General features: G+C 52.0%; 1 protein-coding gene across 1 annotated transcript in view; it reads left to right on the top strand.

The window, feature by feature from the left end:
* Positions 1–16,972, top strand: part of ST8SIA2 (ST8 alpha-N-acetyl-neuraminide alpha-2,8-sialyltransferase 2) — a 34,199-nt gene extending 17,227 nt beyond the window's left edge. Inside the window, exons 2-6 of the mRNA XM_054215507.1 lie at positions 89–151; positions 2,164–2,292; positions 2,809–3,066; positions 5,418–5,711; positions 16,265–16,972. Coding sequence (XP_054071482.1) covers positions 89–151; positions 2,164–2,292; positions 2,809–3,066; positions 5,418–5,711; positions 16,265–16,550 — 1,030 coding nt within the window. The 3' untranslated portion in view covers positions 16,551–16,972. The remainder of the gene's footprint in view (positions 1–88; positions 152–2,163; positions 2,293–2,808; positions 3,067–5,417; positions 5,712–16,264) is intronic.
* The last annotated feature ends 2,848 nt before the right edge of the window (positions 16,973–19,820 follow it).

Here is a 19,820-nt window from a genome sequence, read left to right as displayed (position 1 = left end):
CCCTTCAGAGCAGGATCTCTTGACTGTTGAACAATGCTTGGCAAAGAGGAGCTGGGTTTATAAATAATGCATTTCCTTTGTCTTGCAGGAGTTCTGGAGGCAGAGGTACAATCAGATCAGCTGTGAACAGCTTACATAGCAAATCTAATAGGTTTGTAAATTAGATTTTGTGTTCATTTGTTTTTGCTGTAAGGCAGCTATTAATCTGCTTCTCCTCTTCGATGGATAGTGCTGTTCTTATTTAGCAAATGTATCTGTTTCTTTTCACTTCTGCTTTGCATTTTCTTAATCGTTTCTCCCCCTCCTTCCCCCAGCTCAGTGCAATAATCATTTGCAAATAACCAAGAATCTGCAAGTTACGGTGATTGAGAGAATGAGAGAGAGAGAGAGAGAGTTACTTATTGTGAAAATAAGTCAGTGATAGAGTTGCCATTTTCGTAGTTTTACTATGTGCTATTAGATGAGAGATCGCTGTCTTTGACATCAGAACTTCATTCGGTTTTATCATAATGCGCTCCAGTAACGTCGTTCCATTGCAGAGTCATTCCATGGCATCGCAGCCTCATTCAGTGTCTCTCTGTTATTTTTCCAATGATTTCACGTCAGCCCAGCATTAAGTGGGGCGGCTGCAACGCTTAGTGACACCACGCGGGAAAGGAAGGGCGATGTCATTCTGCGATGATGTCGCCACCACTGATTAAAACACGGAAAATGGCCAAACCCCCAAAAAATCATAGTTATTCCCAAGATTTCTGTACCCCGTTTCCTTTATGATTTTTGATGCCTTACAAGTGAGCTTTGCAAGACACGAGGTGATATGGAATAACGCAAGAAGCAAACAAATCCAACAGCCTCGACTGGCAGCCTCTGGAGAGGCGCTGTGCGAACACACGCAAGGACACTCACTGGCAGCCAGCATTTATAAACACATTTCCTTGTCTTTCCGAAACATTACAGTAGCGTGAGCCATGGTGTGTCCTCGGGAGCTCCTTCCCTGGGCTGGAGATGCGCTCCCGGGAGCTGGATGTTGTCCGTGAGCCTGGGCCGCCAGCTCTGCCCCATCTCTCACTCTTCTCCCTCCTCAGGGTTTACAGGCTTTTTATAAACGTATTTATTTACAAACCATTTCCCAGCTGGAAAAAGCCCTTTGCGCCAGAGAGGGAGATTCCCTTTAGCTGATAGCGAGTGCTTTGGCTGTGTGTTTTTTCGGAGAGCTCTGAAGTGTGAAGGTTTTTTTCGGGGCTTGCAGACACACGCACGGCTTCTTGATGAGATGCTTGGGTATTCTCTTTGGAGGGCGGCTGGCTGGAATCAAATATTCAGAGGCTCCCTTAATTCCTGCCATTGGATGTAAATGGCACTGAAGTGCTGGGGGATGATTTGCTGCTTAGAGCAGGGATTAAAAGCTGGGGTCTCCCAGCGATTGTCTCCAAACCGCAGCATCTGGCTGTTGCCCGTCCCCCTGCTCATTTCTGGGTCTGGAACAGGCGAGACGGATGCTGAAATCCTCGTGCTCGCTTCTAACGGGGGGAAGAGTTACCAGCGAGCCAACCTCTCCCCCTGTTCGGAACGGGATGCTCATCGCCCGATCGCACAAGCAGCACCCAGCACCTCAGCTGAATTAATTAATTTCTCCTTGGGGTGGAGTGAAGGTTGCACTTCCCTGACGTGGATTTTAACCCGCTGCAGGAGCTGAGCCGGCTCCACTTTGGGGGGCTCACGGGCGGCCACGAGGCAGCGGGTCGGCAACCTCAGCTGCCCTTTGTAGGGGATGTCGCAGTGAATTTGGGGGGCTCCCAGGAGCTCTGGGGTGTCTTGTCTGCGAGTGTGCGGCCGCCAGCCCGGCTTTGCGGAGCCTGCTCGTGGTTTTGTGTGCGTGCCTTTCTGCGGCTAGGTGTGCGGGATTGTGTTTTCTGTGGAGCTGTGCCTGGCTGTAAGTCTGTGTGTGTGTAAGCAAGCAGGTATTTAAGGATTTGTGCCTGTCTGCTTGAGTGTAGCAGAATACAAACAGGCTTTCACTTCTTGTTTAGCTAATAACTACAATTTTGCTTTTCTGATGAAGTTTGAATTCCAGCAGCCAGAGCCGAAGCCAGTGATTAGAAGTGCCATTGGGATGCTAACGGATCCTGTCTCTCTCCCTCTCCCTGTCTTTCTTTTCTCTAGAGCTGAAGTAGTAATAAATGACTCTTCGTCTCCAGCTGTTGTTGACAGAAGTAATGAAAGCATTAAGCACAACATTAAACCAGCCTCATCCAAATGGAGACACAACCAGACACTGTCTTTGAAGATCAGGTACTGGTAATTACCTATAGGACAAGAGACAGACTTGGTCCTCTCCAGTGCAAGCTGGCAAATTGCCTCTGTATATCATCTAAAGAAGTCGAGGAAGAAATAAAAGGCTTATCTCCTGCTGAGCGAGGCTTCATATCTGTAAGCGATCGCTTGGAAATGAATTCCCGGCTGAACCAGCTGGCCTTGCAACGACAAAACGAGGAGCACTTGAGCCCCCATTTTCCAGGCCAAGTGGGGATTAGCGCGTCCTGGCGGTGGGTCGTGCCGGGGGGAAGGAGACCCTCTCGCCGGGGTAAATACAGGGACCCCCCGCTAATGGTGGGCTTCCCCGGGAAGCGATGGGTGAAGGAGCAGGCGTTAAGATGGAGATATCCATTTGTAAGCTGTTCTCAGACAGCATGTCAGCTGGGACCAGCCATGGAGCGAGGGCAGGCAGGAGGCAAGAGTCCGTCTTAGGTATGACGCAAATTCTCTCTGTACCCCACCTGATGGGGCTGCTTTCTTTCCTGTCCTCAGGAAACAGATCCTGAAGTTCCTGGATGCGGAGAAGGACATTTCGGTGCTGAAGGGGACGCTGAAGCCGGGGGACGTCATCCACTATGTCTTTGACAGGGACAGCACCATGAACGTCTCGCAGAACCTGTACGAGCTGCTGCCCCGCACCTCACCCCTCAAAGGCAAGCAGTTCCCCACCTGCGCCATCGTCGGCAACTCGGGGGTCCTGCTCAGCAGCGGCTGCGGCCCCGAGATCGACGCGCACAGCTTCGTGATAAGGTGGGGGACTGCGCCCAGCTGCAGGATGGGGCTGGGGGTGGGGGCTCAGGGGGGGTTTGGGGCGGTGGAAAGGGGCTGGAGTCCTGGTTGCGTGGTACAGCGCAGCCTCGCAGCCCCGTAGGGTTCAGCGATGCAAACGCCTTGCTGCAAACTCTCCACCCACCACCAAGTGCTCCTCCAGCGTTCTTGCAAATGCACCGTGTCTTCTAAGGTACGCTGTTAACCCCCCCAGGGCACCGTTATCCCCCCCCCCAGGGCACCATTAGCCCCCAGCACGCCCAGTCCCAAGCACTCCCTCCTCTTTTCCCACATGCATGCCCTCTTGCGAACAAACCCTGTCCTGGGCTCTCCCATGGGCACAAGCTCGATTCTTCCCCACATCGCCTCTGCCCTCGAGCACCGGCTGTGCCACACGATGCCCTGGCACCACACCTGCGCGTGCCCAGGTCTGTCGCTCCCCTGTGACCGCTCCGTCCCCAGCACCGATGTCCCCACAGACGCGTTGCCCCACGGACCTGCGGCAGCAGATCCCGACCCCCACTGGGACACACGCCGACTTCGCTACAGAAGCTGCGTGAAGTGGCGAGGAGGAGCGCGCCTGCCTCCCATCCCCGCCACCCGAGTACATCTCTGCGCCGAGGGGCTGTAGGAGTCCGCTGGTGATTTATGTGTGTGCAGACATTTGCTTTCTGGCGAGTCTATTATGCAGACAGCCCAATCCATCAGCGGCTCACAGAGGCGGTCCCCGGCGTGGATGTGGGAACGAGGATAATGTCACCTCTGCCCCCAGCTCAAGCCTGCCTGGCTGCCTGCAACTCCGTCCTGTCCGCGGGGGACAGGGCGTTAGCGTTTGCATCCTTAAGTCTAACCAGAGGGAGCAAAGGGAAAAATTGCTTATTGCAGTTCTGGCAAAGTTTAGGGAGGGGCTTTCGTGTCAGGCAGCAAAGTTGCAGGAGAAAAGCTTTTTGTGGGTGTAAGGATTGGGATTTTGAGTGACTTCTCCCCAGCCATGTATGCTAGTGCAGGTCTGACATGGACGTGCTCTTCCCACCGTAGGTTCTCTGTGCCACCAAGCCACCACTTGAACCTGCATCTTCCTGGGGAAGGTTTGCTCCATCCAGGCAGCCTTTTCAGTGGGGCTGGCAGTCATCAGCCATGGGCGCTGTGTCCAGGATACGGTTCAGCCCTTCAGATCCAATGTGTATTTGCAGTGATTCTATTCCTGCAGTGAGTGGATCACAAGGGCCCCGCGTGCCAGTAGCTGGATTTTCTTTCCAGCCATTCCCTTAGTTTCCCCATCCGTAAAGTAAGGAAAACAGTAGTAATGGCTGATTATCAAGGCAGATGGTTAGGATGTAATTCCTGCTCGTTAAATACTGTAACTTGACTGTAAAGCACCACAGGAGATCACACAGTGTGCTAACATGTGGGTACCCTCTGGTTTTCACCAAGCGGGAGGAACATCTCTCTGCATCCCCCCATGAGCAGGTCCCCGGTGACATTTACCCAGCGCCATGTACATGACATGGCCATGCCTTAATGGCCATGGATCCCCCCTCAAGGACCTCCAGGAAACCACCGTATAACGAGGGTGATTTGTTGGCAGTTTATCCCTCAGCCCTCAGCCCTGGCGTGACACGGGAGCTCGTGGCACGGGAGCTCCCAGGGGAGCACATGTGCCCGTATCCACGTGCGCAGCCTAGGAGGAGGCATCAGTTAATACTACAGAAAGAGATATTTTTTTGAAGGTCACAGCCTCCAGACAGGCAAACCCTGTGGAGGCCATGTCCTGGCGTCCACCTCCTGCTGGTGTCATTATCACTGCCGGTGCCACCCGGTCTGCTGTTAGCTGAGACTCACCAGGAGGAGAAAAGGGACTTGGGATAATATTACCCCGGCAAGGCTGGAATTGAGAGGCGAGTGCTTTCCTTGCGTGGGAAAGGCCGTTTCATTTAAAATCTGCTGTGGCAGCAAAGACGGGAGGTTTGTTGCTACGTGTTATTTTTGAAGCGCACCAGAAGAGATACCGATCCGTACAAACCCACCCACCAGACACCAAAGATATGTCTGTTATTAGCATTGCCCCAGAGGAATACGCATGCACATGCCGGCGTGTTGAGGAATGATCGCCCGATATTAGGACGGCTCATCGTTAGCAGGTCAGAGCCTCTCTAATTTAGTACAGAGACTCATTCTCCCTCCTCCTCCTCCTCCTCCTCCTCCTCCCAAAAGTGAAGGCGAATGGGCACATCTGTCACTGGCCCTGGCTTTTGGCATCAAACACCCATCATATTTGTCACGGCCCTCTCTCGCGTCCATTATAAAGGGGTATTTGATGTTTCCCCTCGCAGGTGCAATCTGGCCCCTGTCCAGGAGTACTCACAGGACGTGGGCATGAAGACGGACCTGGTGACTATGAACCCCTCGGTCATCCAACGGGCCTTCGAGGACCTGGTGAATGAGACTTGGAGGGAGAAGCTGCTGCAACGCCTCCACAGCCTCAATGGCAGCATCCTCTGGATCCCGGCGTTCATGGCCAAGGGGGGCAAGGAGCGAGTGGAGTGGGTGAATGAGCTCATCCTGAAGCATCGCATCAATGTCAGGACTGCCTACCCCTCGCTGCGCCTGCTGCACGCTGTCCGAGGGTGAGAGCGTTTCTGGTGTGCTTGGAGATGGGATTTCATGAGCCTCCTGAGCTGGAGAGCCATCAGTGGGTTTGGGCTGGAGGCAAACGGCGCAAGCTGTTTCTTTCTGTAGACCGTGAGGAGGACTGCATGGGCAGTGGCTGGTCCCTAGATGAGAACTGGAGAGCACCTCGCAGGCAGGGTCTCCCCAGTATTGAGCGTGAGGTCTTTTAGCCATGCGATAGAGCGAGCCTAAGTCTTCCAGTGCTTTGCTGGCTGTAAGTCTGGATGTCACCACAATAACTCCCCGACCTACAATTAGGGCTCTTCTTGGAGGAATGTGTATGTGTGTTGTGGCTTGTGGAGCTAGTGACAAGGTTTGTGACTTTGTGCTGAAGTGACGTGCAAGTCTCGCACAGCTCCTCAGGTCAGGTTGCTCATGGCAGCCTGGACGGGCTCAGCAGGGCTGCTGTTCATGCTCCTGTAATGGTGCTAATTGCACTGCTCATCTTAAATGACCAGCCCGGGGAGGGGACTGACACGATCTGGTCCTGCTGGTCAGATAAGTAGGGCCAGGTGGAAGTGAACAGATTTACTGGGAGGGAATCGCAGAATCACAGAATGGCAGGGGTTAGAAGGGACCTCTGGAGATCATCTCGTCCAACCCGCTGCCAGAGCAGGGTCACCCAGAGCAGGTTGCACAGGAACGCGTCCAGGTGGCTTTGGAATGTCTCCAGAGACGGAGACTCCCCCACCTCTCTGGGCAGCCTGTTCCAGTGCTCTGCCACCCTCAAAGTAAAGAAGTTCCTCCTCATGTTGAGATGGAACTTCCTATGGTCGAGTTTGTGCCCGTTACCTCTTGTCCTGTCCCCGGGCACCACTGAGAAGAGCCCGGCCCCATCCTCCTGACACCCACCTGCTTTCTGACTGCAGCCAGGTGTGTGGGAGACACGTGTGTGGTGGGAATGGTAGGGCTGGAAAAGAAAGAGAGCTCCAGGGGTGAGACTTCTATGTAAATGGCTTGGTAATAGGGTAGGCTCTTGCTTTATTTCTCTGAGGAGGGTCACGATTCGTTAGGCATTTCGGGAGTGTAGGCAGGCGGTGCTTTATGCTGGAGATGGCTTAGTGGCAGTAGTTGTCCTCTCCGCTCCTGACTAGACCCTGTTGCTCTCCTGGGATGGGAATTCACTCGTGCAGCTGGTGCTCCCGCCTCTGAGCCTCAGCATTAGTGTTTCTTGATCGCTTTGAGCACTTCTTCCCCGACCCACCTCTGAGCCTGGGCTCCTCCGGTCAGTTGGCCCGTGCTGGGTGTTGCTCTGTCCCAGCCTGGGTTATGTGTCAGAGCAGGGGATGGGCACGGAACAGATTTTGGGGTCGTTTCCTGCAGGAGCCAAGCCTAAGGGCTGCTGCAGGGAGAGGGGTGTGAAGGGCATCTCTGCAGGAGGCCCAGGCAGGCTGGGAGGAGTGGAGGCTCTGGTGCCGCGGTGCATCACAGGCGGCAATAACAGGCAAAAAGAGCTATGTCTGCCCCAAATGCCTGCGTTTGAGGCTTCCCTGGGCCAGAGAGGCATCTTACAGAAAATTTTGAGGTAAAGAAAGGGAAGGAAATGATACCACAACTCACAGAAAGGGAGGAGAGCAAGAAAAAAAAAAAAAATCAACACCACAACCCAAATTCTGAGCTATTTCTAGCTGTAATTGACTTACTTTCATCTGTCAAAATAGAATTAAGCTCCTGTAATAAGCCCTTTAAATCAACAGGCTGCTAATCCTGCGCTGGCAACCGTTCCTGGTGCCAGAAACTTCCCGCAGGAAGCTTTGTGGAGGGATTGGCAAAGGCTGGGCATCGCTTTCCCGCGGGAGAGGAGGAGGATGCCTCGATAAGCTCTGCTGCTGAGCTAATCTTCCGACTCGCGGCACCTTCCTGGCCCTCCTGCGCTGCAGCCCTGCGGTCCAGGCGGGCTGGCTGGCACGCTGGTAGTCCCTGTGCATCTCCCACAGAGCAGCGTTGGAGCCACCACCCATGGCTGGCAGGTCCTGCCTGGCCGGAGGGGATGCGGGGGTCTGGGGACAAGCCCGGGGGCTCAGCACGGTATCTCACCCTTTCTCCCATGGCTTGGAGTGGTGTCTTCCTTTTGCACGTGTTAGTGTTCCCGTCGGTTTTAATAGGTTCCTGCGCGAGGATTGTGGGTTGGGGCTTCTGAAAACCTGCTGAGGCTCAGAGGGATGTGACCAGTCACACCAGCAAGCGGCTGAAGTAGCCAGCGTTGGTGGCTACTGTATGGGATGGGTTGGTTGGGACGGATGTGGTACCAGCACGTGGTCGGATGCTGGCTGATGCTGACGACAAGCTCTAAGTGCCCGCTCTGAGCTACAGCCGAGCCCCCAGTCCTGTCCTTTGGGCTGGTCACCGTGCTGTGGGGCGCTGGAGAAAGGTGGGTCATGGCTGCGCTAAGGCAGCACTAATTCAATTATCACCACAGAAGCCAGCGCTAATCCTCATCAGGGGTTGCCCTCTAAGCCAGGGAGCTGTTGCCTGACCTGCCCTCCTGCTCTCACACTTATCAGCAGGAAAACAAGGATGCCTGCTAATTAACGATTAATATAATTAAGACTGCAGGCCCCTCAGCTGGCTAGAACTGGTGGGAGCACGTCAACACCTACCCAGTGGCCTGGGCAAGGAGCTGTACAGAGGGACCACCCAGGGCTGGGGGGCAAAGGGCTGTGCTGCTCTGGGGGAAGGCTGGAGTCAACGTTAACCCTTGCCTCGGTGCGGCCTCCTCAGGTTTGGACTTGGATGGATTCAAGAGTGATTCAGGCAGTATTGAATGAACCAGCCACTGCTGAGCAGGGAGGTGTGCTGATGCTCTTGGTGCTATATAGGAAGTCTCTCAGCTACCTATAGGGTTGTCTTTGCCATCTGCGCAGGGTAAATGATATGATGCAGTTTGGGATGAAGAAGGAATCTCACCTCAGGTCAAACTGACTGGAATCACTAGGAATTTAGTTATTCCTCTGCAGTGATGCTCTCGAATTCCTCAGATCATCATATATTTTTGCTTTTGAGCTCCTTGCTGTTACAGGGACACGGTCACCAACGACTTCCTCCATCTCTCCAGCTCTCTCTGAGGAACACGCGGGTTTGGAGCATGACAGTTTTCTTTGACAGATCTGAGATTTGTGAAACAAATAAATTTTGTGGTGTGCAGCAGAGAATCGATAATCCACAAAGCCCCACAGAACATCCCTCTGTGCTACAGTGGGCTGCAGTTGCAGAGATGTCCTGTCGTCTTTTCTGGATAAAGCTCCCCTTTATAATCTATCCTAAGTTGATTTGGAAATCACAAAGAAATGGGGGGAGTCTTTCAGCCAAGATGTTCTTTTATATTTTTTTTTTTTTCAAGGAATAGCACTTCCTACAAAGACTAATGTTATCTCAGCCAACTTCAATTCAGCTACAAAAGCTTTGCCTTTTCTCTTCTTCCTTCACTTCCAGTGAAAATACATCTGTGAGTTCTTGACTCCTCCTTGAACCACAGTATTTATTGCCCTGCTCTGCTTTCGCCCAGACCAGAATGCATTTCAGTGGCAATTGAGCATTTTTTCCTATAATTTTCAGTGCATTTGGGGCATTTGTAGAGTGTGTGTTGCTGAGATAAGTAAAAAGCATTTGGTTTTGTTGTCCTTAACAGCATCATTTGAGACATCACCTTCCTAGCTGTGAGGGTGCCTTAAATGTTTGCTGATAGCTTTTTGTGTTGATGATTCTGGATAATCTGTGCAATAGGACGGAGGCTGTTCTCACACGGTTAAACTCCTCATCTTCACGCCAGGAGGGGAGAGAGCCATCAGCATTTCGATGGAGGAGCTCAGAAGGAAGCCGAGTCGCTACCGAAGGCTGAGGAGGAAAGCTGTGCCGTGGCGGGGAGCCAGCTCGCGGGGATGGGGACGGTGGCGTGCGTTTCGGGGTTGCGTGACTCACTTCGGAGCGGTTCTATAAAATGTCTCCTGAGCAATTCATCTGGCGAGCGCCGTGCTCGTCTCCTGGCTGCGAAGCAAGCAAACCCCTTATAAGTCATCTGTTAGTGTCTCCAGAAAGCCTTGTAATCCCTATTGCCAAGCAGCTTTTGTCAGAGAAATAACATGAAATGCAGGAAGCAAGGGAAAATAATTGTGTCTGGAGGTTTGACTATCACTCCTTGCGGAGAATTCATGGACACGTTTCAGTTTGCCTTGTATAATCTAGTCTAGCATTTCTACTGTGTCCATCACGAGGGTCTCTTGGCAGTAACCAATTCTAATCCCTTAAGATTTTGTTAAGAGCTTCTTGAAAGAAGAAAAAAAAAAATCAATATCTCTTCCAGCTCCTTTGCTAGGTCTCCCGTTAGGTTTAACATCCAGATGGCCAAGATGGTTCGCGTGCGCGCTTCATGGCAGCAGTCCCCTTGCTCAGGGTCCGTAGCTGTGTAGAGCAGCTCTGCCACGTGTCCTCAGAAGTGCAGCCTGGTGGGGGATAAGGTGGATTCATCTTTGCCTCAGAGGTCTCCCTGGCTCCTCACACCCAAACAACGTCTAAAGCCTCTGCTGATTTTTCAGAGCAATGCTGCTCAGCTGCTGCCTTTGCCATCCATCAGCCATGGTGGAAGCCCTCCCCTGGTCCCTCCTCACCTTGTGTCCGCATCCTTTCCGGCAATTTCGCCTTGCTTGTAGCCACGCAGGACACACGTGTGCGGGTTATTCTCCTAACCTGTCGCTTTGATTGTGTCACCCTGCTCTTTCGCTTGCCTCCATGGGCTCCCCTTTTCTCTAACATGTCAAATGCAAGATGCCGCTTTTCCTTTTCACAGCCCTCTCAGCCCACCTTTTCTCGCTCTCTGTCTCAAGATGGGCTCTGCTGTGGAGTAGCCACTGTCACCCAGTTGTGGGGTTTCTAAACAGGCTCTTTCATGCTTCTTCCCACATGATCCTTCAGCTCACAGGGGCTCCTCTGAAATATCTGCCCCCAAGGACTCCTGCCTTAAAGCCCTTCCTCTGGTCCCACAGACGGTTTAAGAACAGTGGTCCTGTGCTCGGGTGAGGGGTGAATATGACCAAAGTCTGTAGGGGGTGGGGAAAAATATAGCCATTCCCAATTGTGTGACTGGGGTAGGATGTGGGGGACTATGGGTGGGTGAGATCAGTGGATATCCCACAAATAAATCCTTGTGCGAGCAATTACTCTCGCCCCTCTGCACTTGAGCAAATGAGGCACGTTGTATCTGAGCTGTGGTGTGTCTGCACTGAGACCCTGAGACAGTTAATTTGTTCCGGTTAATCGGGAAGAAGATTTAGTCTTTTCTTTGTCAAAAGGAGGGGAAAGGCATAGGAAGGGAGAGGGTAAAGAAATAGGTTAATCTGCTTCCCAATTACTGTCTTGCTCTTCTCTCTGTTTGGAAATGGTTTCACTTGTGGGTGTTGAGTACCACGTGTGTTTGAAAGGGCACTGCAGAGCTGAAGATCTGGAGGAGAGAGTGAGTTATTTATCCATGACTCAGTGTTGATTTGCTTGCACCAAGTCACTAAAACCAGACCCGAGCCACAGGGTACAGATCCAGTCTGGTTAGAGAGGCTTGATTTGGTGTTTGGGCTTTGCCCATCAATGGGATAAAGCCCAACTCTGCCTCCAGATCCATCTTTTGGAGTCTGCAACAGCATGAATCTGGATGGGGACCTGCCCGTTCCAACGCCTCCAGCACAGATCTCATCACCGTACGTGGCTCTCAGGTGTTTTGGTGGGGGTGACAGAGGAGACTGGATACATGGACAGAAAAGGGCTGGGAGAAGCTGGATGGGGGATAGCATTGGCTCCAGCACTTCATCTCCATCCACCCAGCAGCCGGGATACGATCTGTGCCCTGCCAGCGCCGGCGGGTCCTGTCCTCACCTGTACCAAGGTGAGCATGAGCACCGTCAGGGCACTCACTCTCATTATCCGTAGCTGGTTTTTCATGAGTGTTAATGGGAGCAGGATGTGTGTGGCAGACTGATAGTATGTTTCTGACAGTCAAGGACTAGCACCTCCACAACAGCTTGTGTTTGTATCACACTTTTATGAATAAGCTCTTTTAAAAGGCTCTGAAATTGCATTATTTCAGCTATTCTGATGTATATCACTAGGTAATGTGGCTGATGCTGCTGAAACTTGATTTCTTCATTGACCTGGGTTTCTTTTATTCATTTCATCAGGGCGATGGATTTTCTGTTCAGTTTATCCTGCGGGTTAACCCTTGCCTGGAGGGTACAAGTTACCTTAGGGTTTTCTTGGACATACCAGGAGGCGATGGGGAAGCAGAGAGCAGGACCCTGCCCTCGCTAGCCCTCCTCGAACACTGCCTGCAGGGCACTGCCAGGGCATCCCAAATCAAGGCCAGGCTCTGCTCCCCGAATTGGGTGATGCTGGGGGAGGATGAGCGCTGGCAGCGGGGCAGGTGCCCGCTCCAGATGTGCAGTGGGGAGGCTGCCACCTTCCCCGGCTCGGGCAGGAGCTGCGGCTTCCCTACGGGCAGTTTCAGAGCATTTGATGTCCTGAAGGATTCCCACCGGGCTTGAAGGTCCAAATATAGTGGTCGCTTCCCCTGTGGCTGCAGTGCAGGAGGCATAAGACGAGGGGCAATGGCTTTAAACTAGAGCAGGGCAGGTTTAGATCAGACATTAGGAAAGAGTTCTTTACAATGAGGGTGGTGAGACACTGGCCCAGGTTGCCCGGAGAGGTGGTGGAGGCCCCATCCCTGGAGACACTCAAGGCCAGGCCTGATGAGGCTCTGAGTGATCTGATCTAGTTGAAGATGTCCCTGCTGACTGCAGGGGGTTTGGACTAGATGACCTTTAGAGGTCCCTTCCAACCAACACATTCTATGATTCTATGATACGCTGATGGTCAGGCAGCCGGCAGCGGTGCTATGCGATGCTGCTCGGGCGGCTGCTTAAATTTCTTGGAAACCTTTTGGGAAATTGGTGTTGCTGAGGAGCAAGCAGAACCACCCACCAGCTAGGGTGAGACTCTCTGAGCCGCTCTTCTTGAAGCCTCTGCCCTTGGCTACCATCAAGTGTTAGTTCAAATAGGGCTTGTGTCTGGACTGCGTCCTTACGAAAGGTGGCCTTGAAGATCCGATGGCATTTCCCATCTGTCACCATCATGATCCGAAATAAGAGCTGTCTCAGGCGAATTTTGCCTGACGGAATCACAGTTCCTGTTCATAGCTGCATCCCGCTCAGTTACCAGCCCGTCTCTGGAGCTCCTTACACCCCTGAGGGTTCATTTACAGAAACGACGCAGCACCAGCTTTTGAAGGAGGTCTATGCCGTGAGAACGGCTCTGAGAAAGGAGGTATTGGGTTTCAGGACTGCTGTTTGCTCTTCTCTTTTAATTGCTGTCTCTTTCCATAAAATGTTGCAGTTAATAGTTATGGTGATTGGTGTAGCCAATTTGAAAAATAATTACTGCCTGCTTCAAGATTATCTTTCCTCCTAATTAAAATCCCGGACCTCACATATTAAAGGTGCGCTGTTGACACAGCATCCCATGTGCGCCCAGACAACCTCATTTGGATTTACAGAATTAATTAGGTTTTATTTCCATCCCCAGCTGTTCTCTCCTGCACCAGGAATGTGGCTGCTGTCTCAGTTGGCCAGTGGTGGGAGAGATAAGAGGGAGATCTTTCTGCAGAGCTCCCACACTCCCAGCACAAACCGGTCATGAAACAGTATTCCCCAGCCCTCACTGGAGGATTTCCCACTTTCAGTCTCCCAGAAACAAATTGTAAGTCCTGGGGCATGGCCTATGGTATGGTTTGGGCATTCTATATTACGTATGCCATCTGTGTGGGTGGGCTGGGACAGCCTGGAGTCCATTTGGGAGTCCCCCTCCCAAAGCTGCATCCAGCAGCAAGAATTCATGATGCTGTAGGAGTGAGGTTTATCATACTTCTCGTTTTCCCAATGCTGCGCCTGCAATAAAAGGGAATGGGGGTAAAACCCATCCCTGGAGGTGTTCAGGGCCAGGCTGGATGGGGCTTGGAGCAGCCTGGTCTGGTGGGAGGTGTCCCTGCCCAGGGCAGGAGGGTTGGAACTAGATGACCTTTAAGGTCCCTTCCAACCCGAACCATTCTATGATTCAATAAAAGAGCCAGGTTTTTTATTTTCATTATACCAATATGAATTGTGATTGTTCCCTACCCCAATATTATCGGGTGAGTGCTCACTAGCTGCGTGTCCTGTGGTGGACACACCAGGTTGGTTTTGGTAGGGCTGCTTTTGGGTACTGGTTGCACACCCTTCTTGGTCTTGGTAGGGCTTTTTGTTCAGGCTGGGTTGCAGAAGACGGCCTGCTTTCTGTAGAGCATGTCTGTGTTTGGCCCAGGTCATTTTTGCCATCGTTAATATGCTTAAAACGTTGGTGATCACATGAACGTCCTGCACCCTCCTGCAAGGGTCACTCCATCATGGTGTCAAGGTCGTTGTACATTCCTACAGTTTTTACAGACTCTCAGCAAAACCCAAAAGTTAATATTTTCGGCAGGCCAGGAGGTCAGCACTATCTTTCTGTGCTCCAGCTGGCAAACTGATAAAAGGAGAGTTTTAAGGCTAAAGCAAGTGCAGGACAAACGCAGTTGATTGTGTCTTCCCCCAAAACCAGCCGGTTATGTGGCTTGACAGTTCTTCCCAGGTAGCTTCCCTGCTGGATGAGGATACCCTAATTCACAGAGTTAAGTGGTGGTGATAATCTCCCATTTGTCTCCGCACGCCAGGGGTCTAATGTGCTTACCCACAAACTCATCAAGGAGGCTGTTTTTTGGCTACCTGTGGGAGAAGTTTGCCTTGGCACCGCAGTGGGCTTTGCTGTGTCCCCATAGCGCAACCCGTATGGCCGGGCGAGCCCAGAAAATGCTCGTGCTGTGCCTCCGAGATACTGGTTTTGCCCCGGTTACTTGCTCCTTTTTCGTGCTGGATGCCAAGATGCGTCGGGCAAGGAGGACCCACTTCCCAAAGTGTCGTACTCATCCTCTGCTAAAGCTGCAGGCGCTGGGACACCCCTGGGGTGTGGGACCCCAATAAACCCTGCCGTGCCCTTCCTGCACACGCCGAGGCGGGCACTCTGCTTCCAGAATTTGATTCACCAGAAAAGTCAATTTTTCTCTTATCTGGCTGAGAACAAGCGAGTACGTCGTGTGCCTTGGCTGCTAAATTTTAATGGCTTTCGTGAAAAGCTAATTTGCAGGATTAAGGCTCAGCTCTCCCACGGGTTCCTGCTGTCTGAGCACCAGACCCTCGGAGTCCAGGAGGAAAGCGCAAATGAGGAGCGAGACAATTCCCGTGGCTCCGCGTGTGACCCAGGATCCCAAACCTCGGGGGCAGAGCGCAGAAATGCCACGTGCCGTGCTCCGCTTCCTCGTGCTTTTTATCCAAAGCCCTGCCGGTCACTCACCTGAACCCCGGCCCTTTGAAATATCTATTAAAAATAATCCGAGGGCTTGAAGGGGCTGCGACACGGTGGGATGCGCTGCCCGCACCGTCCCTGCCTGCTGTGGGGCAGCATCAGACATGCCGGGGGAGGAGGGAGTGTACCCAGGGGGCACACCTTTTGCCTCCCCCAGACCTTTTGTCTCCCCCAAACCTTTTTGCTTTCTGATTTTGCTCCTCTGATGGTGTTTTTTCTGCTGAGGAAACCAGTTAAGTTGCCTGTGCAACAAACACTGGGCGCTCGAAAGGTCTTCTTACGGGATGTTGATGCTGCCATAACTTTTATCGGCAGCCCAAAACACGACTGCTGATACCGTTTCTGCTCATGCATCCCTACAGGGTGCCTTCTTCCCCTGTTCTTTTTGCCATCCCTCGTGAAAACTAATGCACTTTTCAGCAGCAAGCACAGCTGACCTGCGTATCGCATAGTATATATTGCAATACGCCATATTGTCTATCTCGTGGCCTGATGTTGCGGAGTGTGGTGGTGTATTTTGGTCCAGGATCACGGTAGCAATTGCTGGGTGTAACAGGAGCACGGCAGTGTGGTTTAGCTCTTGCAGCCTGGTGACCCTTTATTCCAAAGCAAACGTTTTTACAGCCCCGTTGTGTTTACCGTCCAGCGTAAAAATCTTCATTCATCAATGAAAATCATCAGCTTATGTGTGAGAGTGTGTCTGCTTCGAGGGGTTGCTGGAGTCTACTTGACATGTGGATGGTTTGGACTATGGTATTGATCTCCTAGGTTGATTGGAAGATAATTGTAGGCTGAAGTACTGAAGGCCACCGTTGCAAGCAATTTGTTTTTCATAAAGGATTGCCGAGGCCTGAGATGCTTCAATGCCATAGCAACAAGTGTGATATAACCACCAGACAGAGAGCAGGAGGATGCTTATTCATGAAGCAGTCCCTAGAGAGGCTTTTTCTTGGCATGGAGAACTCTTCTGCTAGTCAGAAACCTCTCACTTTGAATCACCAATATATCTCAGTCAGGGGCTAGAGAGAGAAAAAATGGGCAAGACATGAGCTTCGTGTGCAGGGGGAATAACGCGCTTTCCTCTACTCTCCCGTTGCAGGTACTGGCTAACGAACAAGGTGCACATCAAGCGACCCACCACCGGCCTCCTCATGTACACCTTAGCCACTCGATTCTGCAACCAGATCTATCTCTACGGCTTCTGGCCCTTTCCCCTGGACCAGAACCAGAACCCGGTCAAGTACCACTACTACGACAGCCTGAAGTACGGCTACACCTCGCAGGCCAGCCCGCACACCATGCCCTTGGAGTTCAAAGCCTTAAAGACGCTGCACCAGCAGGGAGCCTTGAAGCTGACTGTGGGGGAGTGCGATGGGGCCACGTAGAGTGGTCCCCGGCCGCGTTCCTGCACAGCCACGGGAGGAAGGGGAGGGGGCGGAAAGGACGAGTGGTGCCTGGTGGGGCTGGTTGTCTTTGTTAATGCGCAGAACAGCGACACAAATATATACACGTGGTACCTATATATATTGACCTGAGTATTATAACTGTTTGGTGTTCACCAAGGAAGGGGCAGGAGAGATGCGGGAGCATCTGGGGTGGCTGGCCTGGACAAGACCCCTTGCCGTGGGCTTGCTGGGCTCGGAATGGCGTTCGACCTACGCCCGAACGGTGGTGAAGGTGGCCTTGGTTTTTGAGGGTATGTTAGGTGATGGGTAAACGTTAAGCCGTTTGTCGTGACTGGTCCGAGGTTGGTAGTTAGTTTGTTTGGCCAAGGACGGCGGCGCTGGCACGTTCTTGGCCCCGTGCTCGTGGCGGGGAGGGGAAGGGGCAGGGAGGGGGTGGGCAGGGAAGGTTTGTTGGCGGCTGTCACAGCCAAGGCACTGCCCGTGGCACTGAGCAGCACCCGTCTCCTGCCCAGCGGGGACTGGTGCCCGACAGAGTCATGCACAGATCCATCCGAAACACGGGCTGCTGGGCTGAGCGCGGCCTTCGGAGAGGCGAGGGAGAAGCCTCCTGGGCTGCAGCTTGATCTCCAGGAGGTGGCGGGGAGCTGTGCTGAGCTGATCCCGGTGGCATTTGCTGGGAGAGGAGATGTGAGGGCCTCCAGAGATCAGGCACACCGGCCTTGAGCCGGGCAGACGGTGAGGAGGATGCTGAACGTGTATTTTTTCTCTTCCTTTCCTAAGGAGCAATTTAGAAAGTGGTAGGAAGGAGGTTTGCTGCCGCAAACCGGCACCGTTAGTAAGAAGTGTCTTACTGTGCCACAGTGGAAGACACTCAACATCTGGCAGGGCTCGTGAAAACCATAAGTACATCTAGCTCTTAATTCCCAAATGGCACCTGCTAAGCAGCCTGCCTTCTCTCCCCTGCCAAAAATAACCGCTGAAATATCGGCGATAGGCCTGAGACCCAGCCAAGCGGAAAGACCGCGGGACTTCAAGGGACTTTGTCAAGTCTAAATAATTTATTTTTTACTTTCTCCGCAAAGAACCAGCATACAATACAGCGCTCTGTTCCCGAAGTCCCGCACTCTCCTTTCTTTCAAGCTCTGATTAGCTCTTACTCTGAACAGTTAATTAGGATGTCAGATGGATCTTGACGGGATGCTTGGCTAGTGATGAGCGTCAAAGAAATAATCCTTTTCCTTTTTTTTTTTTTAGAGGGAGCCCAAAATATAAAGACATTTTTATAACCACATTTGCTTTTCTCCTAAGTTTTGGGTTTTTTGAGGGAAGAAACTAGATTGATCTGATTAGCCTGTTTAATTTTCTGCTTCTGTAGCCTACTCTGTTTGTCTCCTAATTAGCACTCAGTGCCAGAACGCAGGTGAGTCTGGGGTTCAGCGAGTGCAGTTTGGGTTTAATTTGTGGGAGAGCAAATAACGCGACGCCGGTGAGCCTCGGACGTGCGCTGCTCTGTTTTTGAAACCCATCCTGGCTGGGTTTCCACCACCTTTGTGCCTCCTCCTACTGCTGGGCTTAAGTTAAAAAGCATATCGTTTGGGGCTGAAATACTTGACATTGTCTCTTTAAAAACTGAGCGCTTCAAGTGGTAAAAGGAAAAAGTCGCTTTCATGTTTTGGGACGTGGAAGCTACTGTACCCTTAGGAGCCTCCAGCCTCCTAATTAGTGTCAGATGAAGAGGCCGAAGATTAAGGTATAAGCAACATTATAGTGGATAAATGTGGGCTAATCTGCCACCAAGGGGATATTTCTTTCCATCTCCAGAAAATGATTTCTTTTATGTTTTGTTTTTTTTTTTTTTAAACCTGGCGCTTTTTTTTATTGTTGTTATTATTTTTACTTGAGGTTTAGTTGCACAGTAAAGCTAAAACCTGGCTGTGAACCTCAGCTGAAGCTGCTGGGGTCTCCTGAGATAGAGGAGACAGGGGGTAAAACTGCAAGATGGAAGTAGTCTGCGATCCCGAGGAGCTTCCCGCGATTCAGGAGCGGTTGTTAAAGCCGGATAATTCCCTGCTCTGTCCCCGGCGTGGAGGAGGGACGGAGCAGGGATGAAGCCGCAGGGACTGCTAAAGCCAACTGTTGTATTGAGGGGCCTGGGCCACGGCACCGATTGCTGTTAGCAAACCTTCTTTTTAAATAAAAATACAAGAAATGAAAGGAATGTGCAGGCTTTTTATTTTTTTTTATTTATTTTTGTTGATGAAAAGTGGGGGGCAAGACCATAAAATGCCGTGACAATTAAATGGGGAGACCTCGTAACCTTCTTTGCCAGTGAAGGAAAGGGGAAGGCTGGGCTTATTTGCCCATCTCAGGGGGGGATGTCAGCGCTCTGCCAGGGGGACATCCAGAGCCACCAGGATGTCCTCACCGTGCCTACCGAGATTATTGAGCTGCATCTAACAGCAGCACAACGGGGGTGTGCTGTGGGGGGGGGAAAGGGGATGGGAGAAGGGATTTCTGGTGTCCTTGAAGCAGCTTCTGGATCAAAGCACAGGCAAGTTCTAGGCGAATTATCCAGGGGGATGAAATTGCTGGTGATGTTTCTGTTCCCAGAATGGATCCCAGCTTTAAAAATACTTTAAACGGAGAGTAAGACCCTGCAGCTATTGAAATTGATGGCTGAGCTCCCGTTTTACCTCCCTGCCATGCGGCTTGGTCCCTGCTGAGTTTATGTGCACAAAACCATCCAGAAACCTCCCCTTGCTTTAGTGGGTCCTCTGGTCTGGCTCTCAGAGTGGTCCCACTTTGAGGTGGTTCCCAGGACACGTTCAAGGCCATCCATCACCTGCTGCACTTGTTGGCAAGCTGAAGACCCTGTTGGAAATGTGTGATCATCTCTGTTTCCAGAAAATAGCTCCACCGAGCCCCAGGCCCTGCAACTGGGCAAGCTGAAAAGCCCATGTGCTGTTTCTGAGCCGGGGGAGCGGAGTTTTGGGCTCACCTTCTGCTCCCAGCAGCGCTTGCAGTAGGTGGGTGCTATTCGGGCTATTTTTGGGGCAGCCACCAGCCAACGAGCAGCCGCGGGGCTGTGGCAAGGCAGCTGCCAGATGCTATGGGGACCCGGCGGCAGCACCAGGCTGCTGCTTGATGAATTACTTCATGCCCAATTAAGACTCTCCTGTCATCAAGAGCAAAACAAAAAAGAGCATTGATGCTATTCAGGCAGGGATGCAGGTGCACGTGTTGCTCTGT

The sequence above is a fragment of the Rissa tridactyla genome, chromosome 9 (assembly GCF_028500815.1).
Source record: "Rissa tridactyla isolate bRisTri1 chromosome 9, bRisTri1.patW.cur.20221130, whole genome shotgun sequence".
NCBI lineage: Eukaryota > Metazoa > Chordata > Aves > Charadriiformes > Laridae > Rissa > Rissa tridactyla.
This window is presented reverse-complemented; position numbering and strand designations above follow the sequence as displayed.